This window comes from Eptatretus burgeri, chromosome 4 (genome assembly GCF_056783735.1).
Source record: "Eptatretus burgeri isolate ZD-2024b chromosome 4, Ebu_testis_v1, whole genome shotgun sequence".
Classification (NCBI taxonomy): domain Eukaryota; kingdom Metazoa; phylum Chordata; class Myxini; order Myxiniformes; family Myxinidae; genus Eptatretus; species Eptatretus burgeri.
The window spans coordinates 10,785,857-10,806,009 of NC_140964.1; the positions used below are offsets into that span (position 1 = coordinate 10,785,857).

General features: G+C 48.6%; 1 protein-coding gene across 3 annotated transcripts in view; it reads right to left on the reverse strand.

The window, feature by feature from the left end:
* The window catches only part of LOC147027467 (uncharacterized), a 127,844-nt gene that overhangs the window by 70,953 nt on the left and 36,738 nt on the right, over nt 1-20,153 (reverse strand). For all 3 annotated transcript variants that reach the window (XM_085876908.1, XM_085876909.1, XM_085876910.1), the window contains 3 exons: nt 13,080-13,151; nt 8,704-8,778; nt 82-155 (listed from right to left, as the gene is read on the reverse strand). In XM_085876908.1, the coding sequence (XP_085733034.1) occupies nt 82-155; nt 8,704-8,778; nt 13,080-13,151 (221 nt within the window). The remainder of the gene's footprint in view (nt 1-81; nt 156-8,703; nt 8,779-13,079; nt 13,152-20,153) is intronic.

The following is a 20,153-nucleotide window of genomic DNA, read 5'->3' on the forward strand; positions in this document are numbered from 1 at the left end:
AATATACATTTAGGGATTAATGAAACACATGACATCCTCATTTCCAATTTGAAAGACAATCACACTGTATTTAATGTTCACCTCCACATCTAGCAGTCAAATGTCCAGTATTTCCATGTAAGATGCAGTCCAACGTGCTGCCATTAGTTGTCATCCTACAAGTGGGAAAACAGTTCGCTTTTGAGTCATACTGAGAGTACAGTTCACTGACAATCACATTTTCATGTCAATTTCACTGTTCTCCCCCACCATCCCTAACGTGCATAAATGACAAAATTAATTTCACTACACCTCATGAATGGATATAAATGACCCATTCTCACCAAAAACAAATAGGGGCAATACCCCTGGGCACTCACCTGGTAGCGGCTGGATAAGAAAACCAGGGAACCACTGGTATGCATGGATGACCCACAAAATGATTAACGTAGAAGAAAGTTAATGCCTATGGATATTTTTTTAATGCCATGAACAAACTTTGGTACATCCAGGGTGATGAAGGTTGTGGCAAAGTTTCATCGAAATCGTATGTGCCATTTCAGAGAAGAAGTTGCAAGTATTTGTGGATGGACGGACTGTCGACGCATAATCCCATAAGCTCCCCGGAAGTAAGTTCCAGGCGAGCTAAAAATTGGGGTATGAGCGGGTCTACGGAGGGGGGGGGGTTCCAGAACGGGGTTGCTGGCGAACATTGTCTCGCCATTCCCAGGCCCATCAATGTATCACTCACCTTGCTGGATCACTTGCTCTGCGTCCATTGCATCACTCACTTCACTTCACCATTTGCTCCGGGGCCTCTGTTCCACCCCCAAATGTTCTGTGGACTGCCACTCGCTGCAGCTTCATACTGTTGTGGGCCGGGTATCGGCGATGAGCACGACCGTTAGATGGAGCAGTAGAGTCGGCTCCACCGAGCACCCGGAATCTAGATCGTACCTTCCCGATAACTCTGAAGGTACGAGTCCCTTACAGGACCGTGAATCGTCAATAATTCAACCGCGTGGGACAGGGTTATTTGCCGAACTTCAAAATACCTAGAGGCCACGTGGCGAGCTACCGAGGAATCTACACCCTCGACAGAGCTCGAACGGGACGAGCCGTTACCGTGCTCGACCCGTGCGTAACCTGAGCGGATGGTTACCGAGGTCCCGTCAGTCCAAATGCACAACTACGGCAGCAACGGCCTTTTTAATCCACCAACACGCACCGTGCTAAACCAATAAAGAAAACACAGAAACGAGCTGATACATTTAACAGGGGATATTTATTTACAATAGGGGGGAGGGAACACACAAAGAGCAGAGTTAAACCGACTAAGCATTGCAATCATGTACAAGCGCAGAGCACTTAACAATTCCTTACACACGGGCCCACACACACACACTCACACACACACACACACACACACACACACACTCACACACACACACACACACACACACACACACACACACACACACACACACACACACACACACACACACACACACACACACACACACACACACCCCAAAAGAAGTGATGGCCACGGCCTTTATTGAAGATGCCCAACTCGAGGGAAGATGAGCTGGGAACCAGAGCTATCTCGGACCTTCCCGCCTTGTGCGGTCTTCGACGTCCTAGATCGGCAGGACTCGAACCTGCAACACGATGCCGCTGCAAGCACCGGGTACGGAGGGCAGCGTCGGGCTTCCGCAAGCTCCTCCGGCATGCAACAAGATCAGAGCCAGCGACGAGACCTTCACGTTTCAGCCAGAACGCCCGAACAATTCAACTGGCCAACGCTCCTGCCACGAGCACACCGTCTCTCTCTCTCTCGCTGGTCCAGACAACCACACTTTCTCCTGTGGAGGGAGGGGCTTCTTCTCCTGGCCACTCGCCGCCTCATTGGTCGGGCCCATCGCGCGATTCCTTGGCCGTCCTCCATTGGACAGGCCCACGGTCAGCGGGAAAACACCCACCTTTCTGGGCGGAGTCCCGATTGGAGGCGTTTGTGGCTCTGCCCACCTCCTCGCCTTTGGCCACGTGCATAATGGCGTCGGTGAGCGAGGCGACGATGCCGCTGGTGTTGTTGTTGTTGTTATAAGTGTAAAAGAAAACCCTGACTATCAAAATAACTCCGCAGCGTATGAACATTTAATTCCCATTAGACTAGGGACGGGACACTAACTAGAAACACGTACTTACCGATGTAATTGTTCTATAGGGACCACCTGTCTGTCTGTGTGCACCAGGCTTCCAAATTCATAACAATACCAGGTGACACTATTCCAATTATCATGGTGGATTTGTTTTCTTTTCTTTTGTTTGAACTGCATTTACTGCAGCAGCATGCTACCACACTTATGGACTGCCTTTTTTTGCTGCAGCCTCATACCAGCTGCATACCAGCCCCAAACCAGTCTAATGCCACTTTGCTTTACTTCTTGTGCCACAAATTGCCATGAACATGATCTGCACAAACGCAGCTCAAAGGAGGAAGTGACTTGGTTCTTGTTGCTGCTTCTTTTGATCATTTTCGTTTGGAAGACCACAACGTTTATGGCCTGTATGCCGATCACTGGCCTGCCGGTTTGTTTTTGTTCGGTGTGCTGGTTAAGGGCATGTAGAGCATTAAGGTGGCAAGAAGTCAACAGGTGTCCCCCCTTCACAATTTTTCTTTTGAATTTCAGGAGGTCCTGGGTCAGAAATTGCATTTAGTTGTGTTGATTATTAAAACCCACCGGTTATATGTTTTAGTTTCAAAAATTCCGGCAATTTCGGTGTCGCACAAGTTTGTTTGTGTGAGTCAGTTAGGTAGTTCCCAACACATCAGGTGGGACATATGTAGTTTAAATTGTCACAGACACTAAAGGGTAGTTAAAACATACTAGGTAGGGGGTAACTTCACCTGCATGTTACATGGTAATGCTAAGTTTTAATGGCAACTAGACGACCCGTGAACCCATTAGGTTCCCGTCGTGACCGGTTGATAAAAAAATAATTTCCAAAAAAAAAGAAAAAGAGAAAAAAGATAGCACCAGCGAACAATACCACTGAGGTTGTTTGCATTGATAAAATAATCCCGAAGAGTAATTGACTGAATTGGGAATTGATTGTTTTATAATTTTTTTCGTTGCCCAATTTGAACGAAACTTGATATTCCGCATCAATCTGAAAAAAAAAAAAACGCAGAAAAGAAAGTCGAAGAAATTATTGTGCGTAATCTTCGAAACACAGTTTTATTTATTAATGAACACGGAAGTATTAGATAAAAATGGCGATGTTTATTTTATGCTTAAAAATAAATAGTTCTTTGTCTATACTAAATGTTTGAGATTTTTAAAGAAATCATTTCAAGAAAAAAAAAAGATAGCTCCAGCGAACTATACCGCTGAGGTTGTTTGCATTGATCAAATTCTCCCGAAGAGAACTTGACTGAACCGGGAATTGATTTTTTAATAATTTTTTCGTTGCCCGATCTGAACGAAACTTGATACTGCACACCGCAGGAGAATGGTGAGTAAGGTGGACAGAAAATTTTTGCGCTATCCTGTACCGTTTTGGCTGTATTTCGGAAACATACATACATACATACATACATACATACATACATACATACAAGATGAGAGTTTTAGTAATATGTCGATGATGTAACTTTAAACTGACGTCTCCAGCTAGCTGTTGGACAGCTCGGGGCGAGTCTGGGATAGGGGAAGGCGAAGTGTTATGGATTTCAAAATCAGATCCAACGAATGCACACAAACATTTAGGTCCACAGTCAGTTATTTCCATAAATGCATGTCCAGGATAGACCCATCCCCTCGTCTGGTGGGATTCTACATTTGATGCGTTGGAGAAGGGTATAGAACAGATTCCCTTTGGTATGGGATGGCCTTTTTCTCTTTACCACACATTCATGCATGCGAGAGATAGCCATTAGCCCAACGGAGGCTCATTCCACCCCCTTTCCATCAGGACACATTGGCTTGGAGGTGGACGATTTATTTACACTTTGGACTTGCAAGACGTATGACTAAGCACACCGCAGGCTTTTCCTGAATGGTTATTCTGACGGTAAAATACGGCTGTGGATCTTTACCTCACCCACCTATCTTTCACTGACGTTGACGTCCAACTTTTTCCATTGACGTTCGACACCCACTTCTTTCACCGATGTTGATGTCCACCTTTTTCCATCGACGTTTTATGCCCCATTTGGCAGCTCTACGGATGCTGGCTCGTTTGTGTTGGGCTGAACAAGGAAGGAATGATCGCGATATTGACGGTTGGAAGTGACAGGCAGCGATGCGCCAATAGGCAAGGTGGATTTGGCTGAAGTCTGCATGAGGCTCCGCCCACACTGGTCACCTATAAAAAGGACAGGAGGACCGATTCCCTGTTAGTTGGTTGGTGAGCTGGTGAGTTATTGACAGCCTTACATCTCTGACCGCTGGTGACAGTTGGTGAGCTGGTGAGCTGGTGACAGCCTTACAGCTCTGACTGTGGTATAGCCTGCGGGCATGCAGGGCAGGGCATGATGATGGGAGGAGGGGTCGTCGTGGTCATCGTGTCTGCCAGGAATATAAGGAGTGCGCGCTGCCTGAGGCGTTGTAGTGATGCTGTAGTCGCCCGGCTTGTGCGTGTGCTGAGTACGTAATAAAGGGGAGCCGCGGGCAAAGTACGCCCGCGCTCGCGCTTGTGCAACACAGCCTGGCTCGACTGTTCCCCCGCTCGTGTCTGCCTGCCAAGCATCTTCTATCCACGACACCACAGTTGGCTGATGAGGATCTTCGGATCGGCGTGTGCAGGGCGGCAGCGAATAACCCGTGCGGTTCCAGGCTGCGAAGCCAAGGGTCTCGCCAGCACGAGCATGGCAGAAGGTCGGTGCACGGCGCACGAACGCGTGCCCGCCTTCGTCGGAATCGACTTCGGCCACGTCGAGTGGGCAACGGCCGTGCTCACTGTTCGTTTTATTGAGGCACGACGAATCGGGGGAATGATTTCTGCAAAGCCACGGCTAAAGAATGAGGACATGCGGTTCGGCTCGAACGCGGCGTTGGACGTCGCGCGAGCTCTGAAGAATGTCCGGGGTCTCGTTGGTCGGTGCGCAACAGATGGTCCGGAGGTCAGCGCGATGTGCCAGGCACGCACGGCCACGCGCACGGTCTGCGGCGCGGGTCGGGGGCGAGCGTTGCAATGCAATCACTCGGACGGCGGTCTGAGCACTCGAGGTCGTCTACAGTGTGTGGGCCGAGGGTCATCGCCCATCGTTACAGTCATAGATGGCGGTGTGCGAAGCGATCCTTCCGTCCCGGGTCAAGACCTGCTGCAGGCATGGTGTTCGGTGCATGGCGTGCACGGTAACGCCCCGGGTCGAGTTTTGCAGCCTGAGCACGGAGATTCCAGCGACCCGGAGCGGGAGATGCTGCCCATGTTGAGCCTGGTTTCAGTTGGTCCTACGGTGACAGGACCGATGCCAGTGAATGTCGGAGTGATCGGGGCACTGATCGGGTGTCGAATTGAGTCCACTCGTGCTGCCCTCGCATCGCGCGCGTACACCGGCGAAGCGATTGCGCCGCTTGCAGCGCCCGACGTCTCGGTGCTTTACCGGGGGCGAAGCGCCCTACTCACGGTGTTTGTGGTGCGAGGGGAGGGGCCCGTCCTTTTGGGTCGGGACTGGCTGGCGCACCTCGGGTTGGATCTCCAGTTCGTACCTCCAGGTGTGCCGGTGCTCTCTTCGATGCTTTCGTCGAGTACCGAGGGCGAGGTTCTGGCGGCGGGAGCCGCGTCGATGCAACGGGAGCGGCCGTTCGTTGCTGCCTGCAACGGCGGTGTGCGGTTCGGGAGCAGCAGGAGCCGTGCCAGCTCTCGTGATGAGCTCTCGCGCGTCGGCTGCGTGCATGGTGCGAGGTGCGCCGGTGTTGTTCGAGCAGCTTCAACGGGTTGCGGTGAGCCCGTGGCGTTAAAGGAAGTCGCGAGTCACAACATTGAGTCAACAACCAAGAGACGGACTCGTGATGTGGGTTGTGGGTTGCTGTTCATTGTATATTTGTTTTTCATTGCTCGAGTGATGCCGTTTAACGTTGTTGAAATAAATGCCAGTAGTTCCCGTGTGAGAATGGGTTTGGCGGAGATCAATCGATGGGTTCTGCAGTATGGCCAATGTGATGTGGTGGCTTTGGGAGCGGTGGTGGCGAATAAAAAGGTTGGGTTGGCCTTCGATTGCCCCGGGCCGCGGGTAGTTGCTTTGTCATGTGCAGGGATTTTGCCAAAAGAACGCGCTGTACGGAAAAATGAGTTTGCAATGGTTCAAATGATGTTCTTAGTGATTTATAACGAGCCTATGGTTGAAGTGTGGTTTAAATGGAATTGCTACCGTCTAACTGCCGTGTGGGTCTCGGAGATCGGCTCGGAGCCAGGACTGGTGCGCTGGTCAGCGTTACCCCCACCCCTGGTTGCGGCAAGGTCAGACGTGCCTGGCACCGGGGGCGCAGCTCTCTGTGTTCGCTCAAGGCCGTTTAGACGGGCATTGGCGTCTCAACTGATTGTGGTGCGTGGGTTGTTATGGAGCATTGGTTGCGTCCAGCCAGCGGCGCTGTTCAGCGCCCCCATCCAAGGTCAATCGAGTCTGGCGCTGGCGCCACGGCTTCCAGACAGCGGGCTTCCGGCCTCGGAATGTTAATCTGCTTCAGGTCTGCCTGGGGGAGGTGTGCCGCCTTGTGGGCCGGAGGCGTTTGATGGTGCCGGGGGAGGTTTGCTCGGGAGATCGCCGCGGCCTCGCCGAAGGCCATGTCAGCATGAGCCGCCTGGGGGCGTTTCCGCTGTGTAGTGCTGCTGTGCTTCTCGCCTTGCTGCTTCATATCGGTAACGCGGCCAGAGTTTGGGAGGTGCTGTGTGCACCTCAGTCTTCGGAACCTGGCCGTGGCAGCTCCACTAGCTCGCTTCCACGCATTATATGATGTGATGTGCTGTTATACTTCGCAGTTTTATTTTTTGTGCCTTGTCTACTGTTATACCGTAGTCCTTCGTGCTGTTTATGCTTATTATGATGGTGATCATTTAATAATCATAGTTTTAGGAGGGAGGAGTGTGGTATAGCCTGCGGGCATGCAGGGCGGGGCATGATGATGGGAGGAGGGGTCGTCGTGGTCATCGTGTCTGCCAGGAATATAAGGAGTGCGCGCCGCCTGAGGCGTTGTAGTGATGCTGTAGTCGCCCGGCTTGTGCGTGTGCCGAGTACGTAATAAAGGGGAGCCGCGGGCAAAGTACGCCCGCTCTCGCGCTTGTGCAACACAGCCCGGCTCAACTGTTCCCCCGCTCGTGTCTGCCTGCCAAGCATCTTCTATCCACGACACCACACTGACCGCTGGTGACAGTTGGTGAGTTGGTGACAGCCTTACAGCTCTAACCGCTGGTGACAGTTGTTGAGCTGTTGAGTTGGTGACAGCCTCACAGCCTTACAGCTTTGACCGCTGGTGACAGTTGGTGAGCTGGTGAGTTGGTGACAGCCTTACAGCTGTCCATTGTTTACGGCTCCTGATAGCTCATGACGGTGGGTGATGGTTGGAGGCTAACCACCGCTTTAGCAGGGAAAATGGCCTAAAAATGCTTGTTGTGTTGTGGTGGGTGATGGTTGGAACGTTCCTGCTGGTTCTGCTCGGTACCTGCTCTTGGCGTACCTGATTCTTGGCGTCCCTGGTTCCTGGGGGTGACGACGTGACGCCGATTGGTGTTCGAACCTGTTTGCGGGTGGGTGCACGGCGAGGCCGGGCTCTGGCAGCAGACCAAGGCACGCTCACATATTTTGGGACCTCTTATTGGACGCACGACAACTTCTGCCTTGGTAAGCCGAGATTGGATTTCTTCCCCCCCCCCTCCCCTGAATTATCTTTTGGGTGCCCTTGTCTCGTGTTTAATTGCTAAGTAAAGCATAGTGATAAGTGTCTGCACTTTGTCTGTTTTTTTTCGATCAATGCCTGTATAATTCTTTTTGTTTGAGATGATTTTCTTTGATTTGAATCCATCAATTTTCACCATAAACAAAGAAAAAGTTATTTTTATTTATTTTTTCCATATTTATAAATTCGTTGTTGACGTTTCAACCTGTCCGTGCTTGTCCTTTCCTTCCATTGATCCAGCATTGTCCGAACCGAGATAAACCGGGAGGTAGTTCCCAAACTAATAAATCTGTCACAGTCGGCACGCACCAGCGGTAAACGCTCGGAAGCCATACCTAAGATCTAATCAAGATAAGATTGGTGCATCAGCGAGGGCGCACTCCCCGTTCAGGAAGCCACGTAATCTCAAGTTAAAAGGCAAATTAGATGGTGGACACTGGAACTCATGGTTAACTGGATGGCGTTCGTGGTTCTAAAACAACCCACCGTACCACAACGTTAATTGTGAGCGGTGGCCCCAAGTCTGGTAACTTGCTTGAGCTTGGTTAAATAAGCAGTTTAAGGTTCCTGGTGATAACCAGTGAGGGGTGTGTGAGGTTAGCTTCATTAAATAAGCTGTTTGAAGTTCCTGTTGATAACCAGTGAGAGGTGTGTGAGGTTTGCTTGGTTAATGAAGCAGTTCAAGGTTCCTGTTGATAACCAGTGAGAGGTGTGTGAGGTGAGCTTCGTTTAATAAGCAGTTTGAGGTTCCTGTTTATTGCCAGTGAGGTGAGCTTGGATTAAAAAAAAAATCCTCATTTATCCCCATCAGAGCACACTCTACCTGTAGAGTTGAGACATCCGTAGTAAATCCATTTCAAGTGACTGCAGAGCCAAATACATCTTGTTCTTCATGTCGCTGAAAAAGACAGGCAATAAAAACACCTCAAGTTACACACACACACACACACACACACACACACACACACACACACACACACACACACACACACACACACACACACACACACACACACACACACACACACACACACACACACACACACACACACACACACACACCAACGAGGTAATGGTTGGTGAAAACAAACTCAAAATATATATGGGCCCGAGCCCAGATTTATGCACAACCAAAATGGCCACCAGTCTACCAGTCGGCCGTCTTTGATCAGATCGCAAAATAAAGTGAGGGGCATGTGTATGCCATCATGTTCTGTGTTTGTGCCAAGTTTGAACAAAACCAGACAAAGCACGTGTCATAAATGATTGGGGACACATTTAAGTAACAAAATGGCAACCAGTCGGCCATCTTGGATCTGATCTCAAAAGAAAATGGCGTGCTTATGCAAGCCGTCATTCTTTATCCGGCTGCCAAGTTTGAACAACGTCAGTAAATGTATGTTCGAGAAATGGTTGAGGACGTGTTCAACATTAGGTTGTTTTTTTGTTTTTTTACAACTAAAATGGCCGCCAGTCGGCCATCTTGGATCTTATGTTGGAAAAAAAAATTACATGCATATGGAAGCCACCATTCATTATCTGTGTGGCACGTTTGAAGAACATCGGTAAATGCATGTCCGAGAAATTGTGGAGGACGTATTCAACATCAGGGTTTTTCAACGAAAATGGCTGCCAGTCTACCAGTCGGCCATCTTTGATCAGATCACAAAATAAAGTGAGGTGTAAGTGTATGCCATTGTGTATCGTGCTTTTTCCAAGCTTGAACAAAACAGGACCATGCACGTCGGAGAAACGGTTGGGGGCACGTTTAAGTAGCAAAATGGCTGCTAGTCAGCCATCTTGGATCTGATGTCGGAAAAAAAAAATGACATGTGTATCTATACCATCATGAGTTGTCTCTGACAAGTACGAATAAAGTCAGTATAGACATGTCCAAGATATGGTTGCGGATACACACATGCACACACGCACAGACATGAAAAATCGAGACCAAATCCATAAGCCCCCATTTCGGACTCAGTCCAATGGTGGGGGGGGGGGCTAATAATGCACACAACCAAATCAATGTACTTGAAAAATCTTCGATTTTCACAAGTAACAAACAAACAAACAAACAGATAGAAGGGGGTGAAAACATTACTTCCTTCCACCTTCAGTGGCAGAGGTAATAAGGCAATACGACACAACATTGACGATTTCATTCCTTCTGGAAAGACAAGATTTCCAGTCTGGTTGTTGGGTGCCAGAATTCTCAGCTTGGCGATATAAATAGAAGATGATTTGTAATACTGCCTACCACCGGTAGCACAAAACGACACACATTTACATAGAGATAACATTGGGTCTTCCCCCAACCCTGAACCCCATACTCGAGGTTTGAAAATGTTTTCTCACATCTCCATTTGCCAAGAGGATTCCATTGGTATGCATTATGATGTGCTTACTACCAGTGGGGGCCGATTCTATCCATGGACAGACAGACAGAAAATACAACAAGGACCGTCTTGGCCAAAAATATTGGCACCCTTACACTTTTTTTCAAACAATGCATCATTTCTTCCAGAAAATTGTTGAAATTAAAAAATATTTTCGTCTCCACAAATGTATTTCTTTGGTTTGCAGTGGAACAAAACAAAAGAGCTGAAAAAATAACTAGATCTTCGCTTATTCCACACAGAAATCCTAAAATGGCCCGGACAATATTATTGGCACCTTTTAGAAGTTGTTAGAAATAACTTGATTTCAAGCAGGTGATTCTCCTTTACTTTGGAATTGAACTCACCTGTGGTGAGTTGCAGGTACCTGTAATATAAAAATCACTCATTCAACCAGTTTGAATGGAGAAAAGAAGTCATTCTGCTGTTTTGTGTCACTGTGTGTACCGCAATGAGCATGGAGAAAAGAAAGAAAACCAGAAAATTGTCTGAGGAGGTCAGACACAAGATTGTCGCCAAGCATGGACAATCTCAAGGCTACAAGTCCATCTCCATCGACCTTGATGTTCTTATGTCCACCGTATGCAATGTTATCAGGAAATTTAAGGCCCATGGCACTGTAGCCAACCTCCCTAGACATGGCCGCAAGAGAAAAAATGATTGAAGATGGTAAGGAAGGATTGCTTGAATGTTGGAGAGAGCACCTCGATCAACTGCCAAACAGATTCAAGCTGACCTTCAGACACAAGGTATGACAGTTTCAACTTACACTATCTGTCGCCAACTCAATGAAAGGGGGTTCGATGGTTGGAGAGCCAGGAGGACCCCACTGCTGAGAGAGAGAGAGAGAGAGAGAGAGAGAGAGAAAGAGAGAGAGAAAGAGAGAGAGAAAGAGAGAGAGAGAAAGAGAGAGAGAGAAAGAGAGAGAGAAAAAGAGAGAGAGAGAAAGAGAGAGAGAAAGAGAGAGATAAAGAGAGAGAGAAAGAGAGAGAGAAAGAGAGAGAGAAAGAGAGAGAGAAAGAGAGAGAGAAAGAGAGAGAGAAAGAGAGAGAGAAAGAGAGAGAGAAAGAGAGAGAGAAAGAGAGAGAGAAAGAGAGAGAAAGAGAGAGAAAGAGAGAGAAGGAAGCTGACTGGAGTTTGCCAAAACACACCTGAACAAGCCAAAATCCTTCTGGAAGAATGTCCTGTTGACAGATGAGACCAAATTAGAGTTTTTTGGGAAAGGACATCATCTCTATGTTTACAGAAAACAAAATGAAGCCTTCAATGAAAAGAACACCTTCCCAACAGTCAAACATGGAGGAGGTTCAGTGATGTTTTGGGGTTGCTGTGCTGCCTCTGGCACTGGGTACCTTGAATGTGTGCATGGCATCATGAAATCAGGAGATTACTAAGGAGGCATCTTGGAGCGCAATGTTCAACCCAGTGTCAGAAAGCTGGGTCACCGTCAAAGGTCATGGGTCTTGCAGCAAGACAATGACCCCAAACACACTTCAAAAAGCACCCAGGAATAGTTCAACACAAAACACTGTACTGTTCTGAAGTGGCCAGCAGTGAGTCCAGTTCTAAATCCCGTTGAACACCTGTCGGGAGATCTGAAAACAGCAGTTCGGAGAAGGCACCCTTCAAATCTGTGAGAACTGGAGCAGTTTGTACAAGAAGAGTGGGCCAAACTGCCAGTAGAGAGGTGTAGGAAGCTCATTCACGGCTCGAGGAAGTGCTTAACTGCAGTTATTTTGTGCAAAGGCCGTGATACCAAATATCAAGTCAAGGGTGTCAATAATTTTGTCAATGTCATTTATTTTTATTTTCTGATTTGAAAGGATATTAACAGTTCTAAATCAAAAACAAAGGTTCTGTAATATGAACAGTGAAATTAAGAATTGTGGAGACCAAATACTTTTATCAATTTCTACTTATTTTTCGAGAAAATTGCGAGTTATGTGAAAAAAAGTGCAAGGGTGCCAATATTTTTGGCCATGACTGTATATTAGCGGGGTATGCTCACACATTAAAAGCAATAACAAACCGCGCTTCCCCATTGTCTCAGGTCACTCACCTGCATTTGATTTTTCATTTATTTTAATTTATTTACATTTTTATTTACAGACACTTTCCGATGGTTCTATGATTTTTTCCGGTGTATAGGCTTCGATGTACATCGACACACAAAATTACCGTGCTTCCTCATTGTCTCGGGTCGCGCACCTGCATTTGATTATTCATTTATTTTCATTTATTTATATTTTTATTTACAGACACTTTCCGACGGTTCCATGATTTCTTCCGGTGCATAGGCTTCGATGTCCATCGAGACACAAAATTACCGTGCTTCCTCATTGTCCCGGGTTGCTCTCCTGCATTTGATTTTTCATTTATTTTAATTTATTTACATTTTTATTTACAGACACTTTCCGACGGTTCTATGATTTTTTCCGGTGTATAGGCTTCGATGTCCATCGACACACAAAATTACGGTGCTTCCTCATTGTCTCGGGTCGCTCTCCTGCAATTTTTTTCATTTTTTTTTCATTAAAATTTTTTTTCATTTATTTATGTTTTCATTTACAGACGCTTTCCAATGGTTGTGATTTTTCCCGGTGTATTGGCTTCGATGTTCATCGGCACGCAAAATTTCATCTTTCTACATCACCCAGAAGGTACCGATCTTTAATATCAGTCAGCGAGTCAGTCAGTCAGTGAGTCAGTGGTTCGAATGAGCTTGATATATTAGATGAAAAACGAAGAATATAAAAAATATAAAATACATCGTTTGCATGGGGGTAGTCAGGTCTTCCCATACCTGTCTCCTGGTAATGTGTACAAGCTGGCAAGTGCCTCAAGATGATGCGAGAACTTGGAAAAATCTCCCACCCTGAAACACAGTTTAAATGACAAGTTTTAAAAGCAACAAAAATTTGGAACATCACTGAATGATTAAAAATAAATATATGGTACATGATGTTGCCTCTATCATAGTTTTGTCATCCATAGCAATTCTAAATCATGTAAAAACTGGACAAAACGCTTTTTAATGTATGGAGAAGGAAAAATAGTGAAAAAAATATACAGAAGAAGCAAACTGAAAATTTGTCCAGGTCGGAGGTTTTCGCCACAAAGTTAAGTGGTCTTCACCTTGGATTAGAAAATAATTATGCATCAGGTGAAACTAACAATTTCCTTTTTCCCTTTACATCATAAAATGTAACTTGTGTTAGATCCGCATCAAAGGATGTGCCTTTGTTTATGAACAACGAGCTCATATTTACTCCTAGTTGGATAATGGAAGAACAAGGTGACCTACAGGGTAAAAAGACACCAAACCCATCCTAAGACAATAAGATACAAGCAAGGGAATGAACAAATAGGAAACGAGAACAGCACTCTGATGTCACAACGTCAACAGATATGCCTCCGCCCACATTATTGCAACATTATACATACTTGTACCAAGTTTGATTTAAATCCCTTTTGCTGTTCTCAAATATCACATATGACCTCTGACCATTTGACCCCATAATCTAATCAGTTCATGTACACATCATTCATTATACATACTTGTAGCAAGTTTGACTTGGATCCCTTCAGCCGTTCTTAAGATAATGCGGGAACGAAAACCTATCACGGACACATGGCTGGATAACCTGAAAACATGATGCCTCCAGCGACTTCATCAGCGGAGGCATAAAAAGGAGAGTGAGGAGGGGATGAACCATAGTGTTGGGGGATGACTCTGTGGGGTAAAAATGCTTCGTATAGTACAGTTGTATCCTGAGCATTTGTTTCGAGCAAGCATAACGTAATTAATTGTGAGGTTAGATATGCGTCGCTATAACATGCAAATAGATGTTTGTCTTCCTGCCCTCCTTGTTTCTTTCTTAGAGAAGGGTGATTGGAACGGAAGGCACGTTGAGACGGTTGACACTGGAGTTACAGTCGAATGAGTCACAGACTAGCCGGAGGGAAGACAAAGGCAGTGGATGTGAGAGAGGGTTGCGCTTCCATTTCATGAATCCATTTCATGAACATCGTCACCCAAGCAGATCGAGGTTCAATTCCTCTTTGGCCACAGACCTTGCTCTGTAAGGGAAATGAACTGTCAACCGGCTGAGAAACACCACGCAGACCATCCGCATCTCTATGTCTATCTCTCACCCTCTCTCTCCACAGAGTGATTTCCTTGCCGAGGGAGTTGAACTACCCAGAACTCCTGCACGGCATTGCCACCGGGTTTGAGAGCAACCTCTCATTATCTCCTAAATTCCCTATATGCATCTCTTGTTGTGTGTTTGAACATGCCCCAAGTTAGAATACTTAAGGAATTTACCATTCACTTGCTTGGTATCAAAGGCGTGTGTCGGTCAGGGTTCAGGCATGATTTTATTGTTTACTGTTGGTTGCATCATTTGTTTTTATGCGATTCTTTTATTCATTTTGCTTCATGTGATCCTTTGCCAAACATTTGTCTGTTAATAAATATAACTGGTCTCAGGGTTGGATTCTGCATGTTCTGGCTGCCTTGTTTGATGGTTTGTGGAGGTTGCAGGTTGAAGTTTGGAAAGTCTGTTCAAACCGGTCTCAGACTACCATCGCAACTCAATGGTATGCTCGGCCGAATTAGATAGGTCATGAGCATCTATCAGCACTTCCTCAGGTTAATTACAGAGTTCCGAGTATGTCAACGTGGCAAACAGGCCAGGGAACTTTCTCGGGGCTGTGGACTTAGCTGGTGGTCGAGGTCGTTTTGACATGACCCACAGAATTCGAACTGGGTGACAGAAATGGACCACAGCCATAACAATATCGTAACCTGCAAGTAAAGGGATTGGGGCAAAGAAGGGGTAATGTGGGGATGGGTAAGAAGGATCATGGGGGGTAATGTGGGAAAGGAAAGATCACAAGGATGGGGGATGATATGATATGGTGGTGCATTGCCTGCTGGAAGCCATGGAGGAAAGAGTGCAATTACTTTCGTCTGTTTTTTAAACTCGAGCTTGGGGTCAAACTGGAGACGAAGAAGATGCGGACGCAGGCTTTCCTGTTATTATCATAAAAAAGACAAAGAGGAAAAAAGATTTTGATAAAAACGAATGAAAGTATGTTCAAAGATCATGTGAGTTTGGGGATAAGTATTGTTAAGGATTCGGCGGTGGCGAGATTCGGACCCCGCTCTTGACAGCCAAGTGTTGAAGATTCGGCGTCGCTTATCAGCACCACCGTCTCCGGGGTTATAACGCCTGCTGGCTCGGCACAGGCCTCGGGTTACGCGCCTCAGATCACGATACCAAAATACACCTGTGCCTTGCCAGTTGGGGAAATAGACCCCGGCTGCAGACCGGATTTATCAGAGACCGAGCGAAGTCTGCCAGTCCATAACCCGTTTGGGTTTTATATACAAATCGAGCGAATTGTTCCTCAGCATGGCACGATCAAACTCAAAGCGCCAACTTTCATATGAATCAGCCAGATTTATTGGGGACACATCGGGGAACAGAACACAAGCAAAGCATTCACGATAATGTTATAGCTAATCGATAACCCGCCCTTAACTAGGGAGCTACGGATTACAGGTTTCGAAGGGAACCCTAGCGAGATAAACCTTAGACAACATGCAGACAAGACACAGAGTACTTGGTGATGCCTCATGGACGAGAGGAAAAGTGTCAAAGGCAAGAATGCAGCTCGTGACAAGCCGATGTCAACTGATTTGAGCGCCCAAACTCAAACACGCCATGTGGCAAAATGGCGGCGTCGTCCTTTTGTCGCACTGCCCATGCACGCAGCCTCAGCGCGTTCAGCCCCCGTAAGGTCGATGGCACAAGAGCGGAAGGTCCACGGTGTGCTCCAGCTGGCTTTTCACAAGGTCCAGCATACGAATCTAGGCTTGGCCTGCTCACCAGATCAGGCCAAATCGGGGTGTTGGGCTCCGCAGGCAGATTGGCGGGATTACAAGACGTGTCGAGCCGTGCCATGAGTAGAGACAGTCAGAGGTTCCGTCAGTGGACTCCGTCAGTGATGAACCTGTCGAGGACCTCCTCATAAAAGTCGATCGCCGACTCCCCTCATGCAGTTCCTCCTGCCTCTTTCACGAAGCAGATCGCAGACAGACACAACCGTCCCTGACACAGCAGATTGCGACTCCGCTCATGCCGTTTCTCATCCAGCCGATGGCAGACAGACCTCATGCCACCCCCTCCTTGCCTTTCTTGGGGCGCGCACCTCACGAAGCCAATTCCAGACTCTCACTAGCAGTTTCTCATCCAGCCGATCGCAGACTGACCTCATGCAGTTCTCTTGTCTTTCAAGGCAAGATAAACAGCCTTTTCAGCAAGGATAAACAGCCTTTTCACGAAAGCCGATCGCAAAAACCCTCATGCAGTTCCTCTTACTGCCGATCGCCCGACTGACACAGCCGTCCCTTATACAGCAGAACGCAACTCGACACCAGGCAGTTACTCTCTTGCCTTCCCGGCGCTCGCTCTGGACATGAAAAGCAGATCCCAGACTACCAAAGCAGCCAGTTCTATTCGCCTTTTTGGGGCGGGCCTCACGGACCCCCTCCGGGGACTGGTCCATCGCTCGAGACTGCAGCAGCCCTCGTCCAATCGGCTGCCGACCCTCTCAGAGCGCTGGGCGGGGCTAGTTCGAAGAGGGGATGGAAGAAGAAGAAAACCACCTATCGGCACACCACCACTGTATGAACAATAAACAGCCTGCTACATCTCCCGACATACATGTAACATCCAATTATTGAACAACCTGGCGAAACATGCATTTAATGGGGGATCTGGGCTAATCCTATATTTAATAACACACTAAGGGCCATTTCCACAACAGTATTGTAATGGTGAGCAGGGTGGATACGGGGTCACACTTCCCACCTGGACGGTCAGCAATGCAGCGATGGGTAGTCCTTTGAGACTGTACGTTGTAAACTGGGAAAGCCCAAAAGATCATTACTTTGGTTTCCAACGTGCAGTAACTCCAATTAGCCTGTCGACTGCAATGCATTCATTGAAACAAAAGGATCGGGTGGGGGGGGGAGTGAAGACCCTCGACGGAGCCAACTTGCAATGGCTGTGGATATATTCACACCACAGTTATTTGTCCCAAGTATCTGTACACCAAACCAACACATCAATGGTGAAAACTTGGTTTATGAAAGTGAGGAAGGGAGGACAGAGAAACAACACGACAATGACGGAGAGAATTCTGCATGGACCTTCACCTCCGTAGCCTGCACCCACAAATAATCCAATTGGCTTTTATTATGGCCCACCCACTCACAAGTGAGTGGAGACAGCAAAAGGGGGACAAGACCAAAACAAACTTGTGATGGGAGTGGTGGACTCGGTTGCGATAGAGGTGGTGGGGGGCGGTGGTGACAAAGGTGGTGGGGCTCAGTTGCGACGGAGGCGGTGGGGCTCGGTTGCGACGGAGGCGGTGGGGCTCGGTTGCGACGGAGGAGGTGGGGCTCGGTTGCGACGGAGGTGGTGGGGCTCGGTTGCGACGGAGGTGGTGGGGCTCGGTTGCGACGGAGGTGGTGGGGCTCGGTTGCGACGGAGGAGGTGGGGCTCGGTTGCGACGGAGGTGGTGGGGCTCGGTTGCGACGGAGGTGGTGGGGCTCGGTTGCGACGGAGGTGGTGGGGCTCGGTTGCGACGGAGGTGGTGGGGCTCGGTTGCGACGGAGGTGGTGGGGCTCGGTTGCGACGGAGGTGGTGGGGCTCGGTTGCGACGGAGGTGGTGGGGCTCGGTTGCGACGGAGGAGGTGGGGCTCGGTTGCGACGGAGGTGGTGGGGCTCGGTTGCGACGGAGGTGGTGGGGCTCGGTTGCGACGGAGGTGGTGGGGCTCGGTTGCGACGGAGGTGGTGGGGCTCGGTTGCGACGGAGGTGGTGGGGCTCGGTTGCGACGGAGGTGGTGGGGCTCGGTTGCGACGGAGGTGGTGGGGCTCGGTTGCGACGGAGGTGGGGGGGCTCGCTTGCGACGGAGGTGGTGGGGCTCGGTTGCGACGGAGGTGGTGGGGCTCGGTTGCGACGGAGGTGGTGGGGCTCGGCTGCGACGGAGGTGGTGGGGCTCGGTTGCGACGGAGGTGGTGGGGCTCGGTTGCGACGGAGGTGGTGGGGCTCGGTTGCGACGGAGGTGGTGGGGCTCGGTTGCGACGGAGGTGGTGGGGCTCGGTTGCGACGGAGGTGGTGGGGCTCGCTTGCGACGGAGGTGGTGGGGCTCGGTTGCGACGGAGGTGGTGGGGCTCGGGTGCGCCGGAGGTGGTGGGGCTCGGTTGCGACGGAGGTGGTGGGGCTCGGTTGCGACGGAGGTGGTGGGGCTTGGTTGCGGTGGAGGTGGTGGGGCTCGCTTGCGGCGGAGGTGGTGGGGCTCAGTTGTGACGGTGGTGGAGTTCGGTTGCGACAGAGGTGGTGGGGCTCGGTTGCGACTGAGGTGGTGGGGCTTAGTTGTGACAGAGGTGGTGGGCTTAGTTGTGACGTAGATGGTGGGGCTTGGTTGTGATGGAGGAGGTGGGCTCGGTTGTGACGGAAGTGGTGGGCTCGGTTGTGACGGAGGTGGTGGGCTCGGTTGTGACGGAGGTGGTGGGCTCAGGTTGGACAAGTCCGTGCCACTTCCCAATCCGGTCTCCCGCTGGGCATATTATTGGGTTGCGCCTTGCTCTGGTCTGGGTTTGCCCTTGCAGCGCTCACGCTTCACTTTGGATTTCTTTCCAAAGGGGAACGATTTGGAGAATTAAGGTGCAGGGATGGTCAGGGGCTTAGACACATACATAATGGTGGGGTGACTAGATTTCTTGTAAAACACTCTTCAACACCTGATCTGTCATTCCACACACAAACCAAACACATAAGCTGCACATTTATTCATGAAATATCTATTCTGTTGTTGTGGTTTTGATGAGTCCCAGATACGAGTAGATCCTCCATAGTTAGGCTGTAAAAAGACTGAGAGGACCAGAGACATTCAAAGCTTGAGAGGGTAACGGACTCCGTTAGGAGCTCGATTGTTATCGATTGCATGGACACGAGGACTCTCTCGTCTTTCCCACTTTGCATTCTTCTCTCTGTTGTTCCTCTCATTTCGCTTTGTTTGCTCGCGTTTCTTTCTTTCACTCTCTGCGCTTTGCTGTTCATTTCTTGACACGCCATTCGTCTTCATCATTCATTCTTTCCTACATCTCCCTTCTCTGTCCTTTCGCTCTCTTCCTTTATATTTACCTTCACCCTTGTACACCTTCGCTTTCACATTCCCACATCTGATAGCTCCATTGCTGGACCCTCTGCCTCATAGACGGCGCCCGGGTGTCCTGTCAGGAGACGCATTAGATATGTGCCGTGAGTGACATCACTGCCCCATGCAGAAACACCGGTATTGCAGCTGTGCAAAGAGCAGGAGGGAAACGGAGCATGGGGGGAGGGTCTCGGGTTTCAGTAATGAGGTGGGAGCCAGAGTCAACAAGTCACTGTGCAAGTGTAAGGTGTGCATGGGGTCCATCCTGTCCTCATCTATTTCTTTCTATCCCAGTTCATATTCTTCACCAATCATTCATCCCATCATTCTTTGCCAATCACCAATCTCTCCCTTCCACATCGAACGCATGATGCCAGTATACTATATTGTAGTGTTAAGTAGGCTCTGTCGGTATCGATTTCTTCCGATATTGATAGATTGGAATATTGGTGGGCTCATACCGGTACATAAGGGTATAATTGGTATCCAAAAAAAGAAATTTGTAATTATTTTACGCAGGTTCCAAAAATACATAATGGCCCAATGGTCCATGACGTATTCATATATGGTGTACACATCATCACCATCGCAGATCGCCGTGACGGTAATCGGCACAGGCTATCTAAAGCACACCCGATTCAT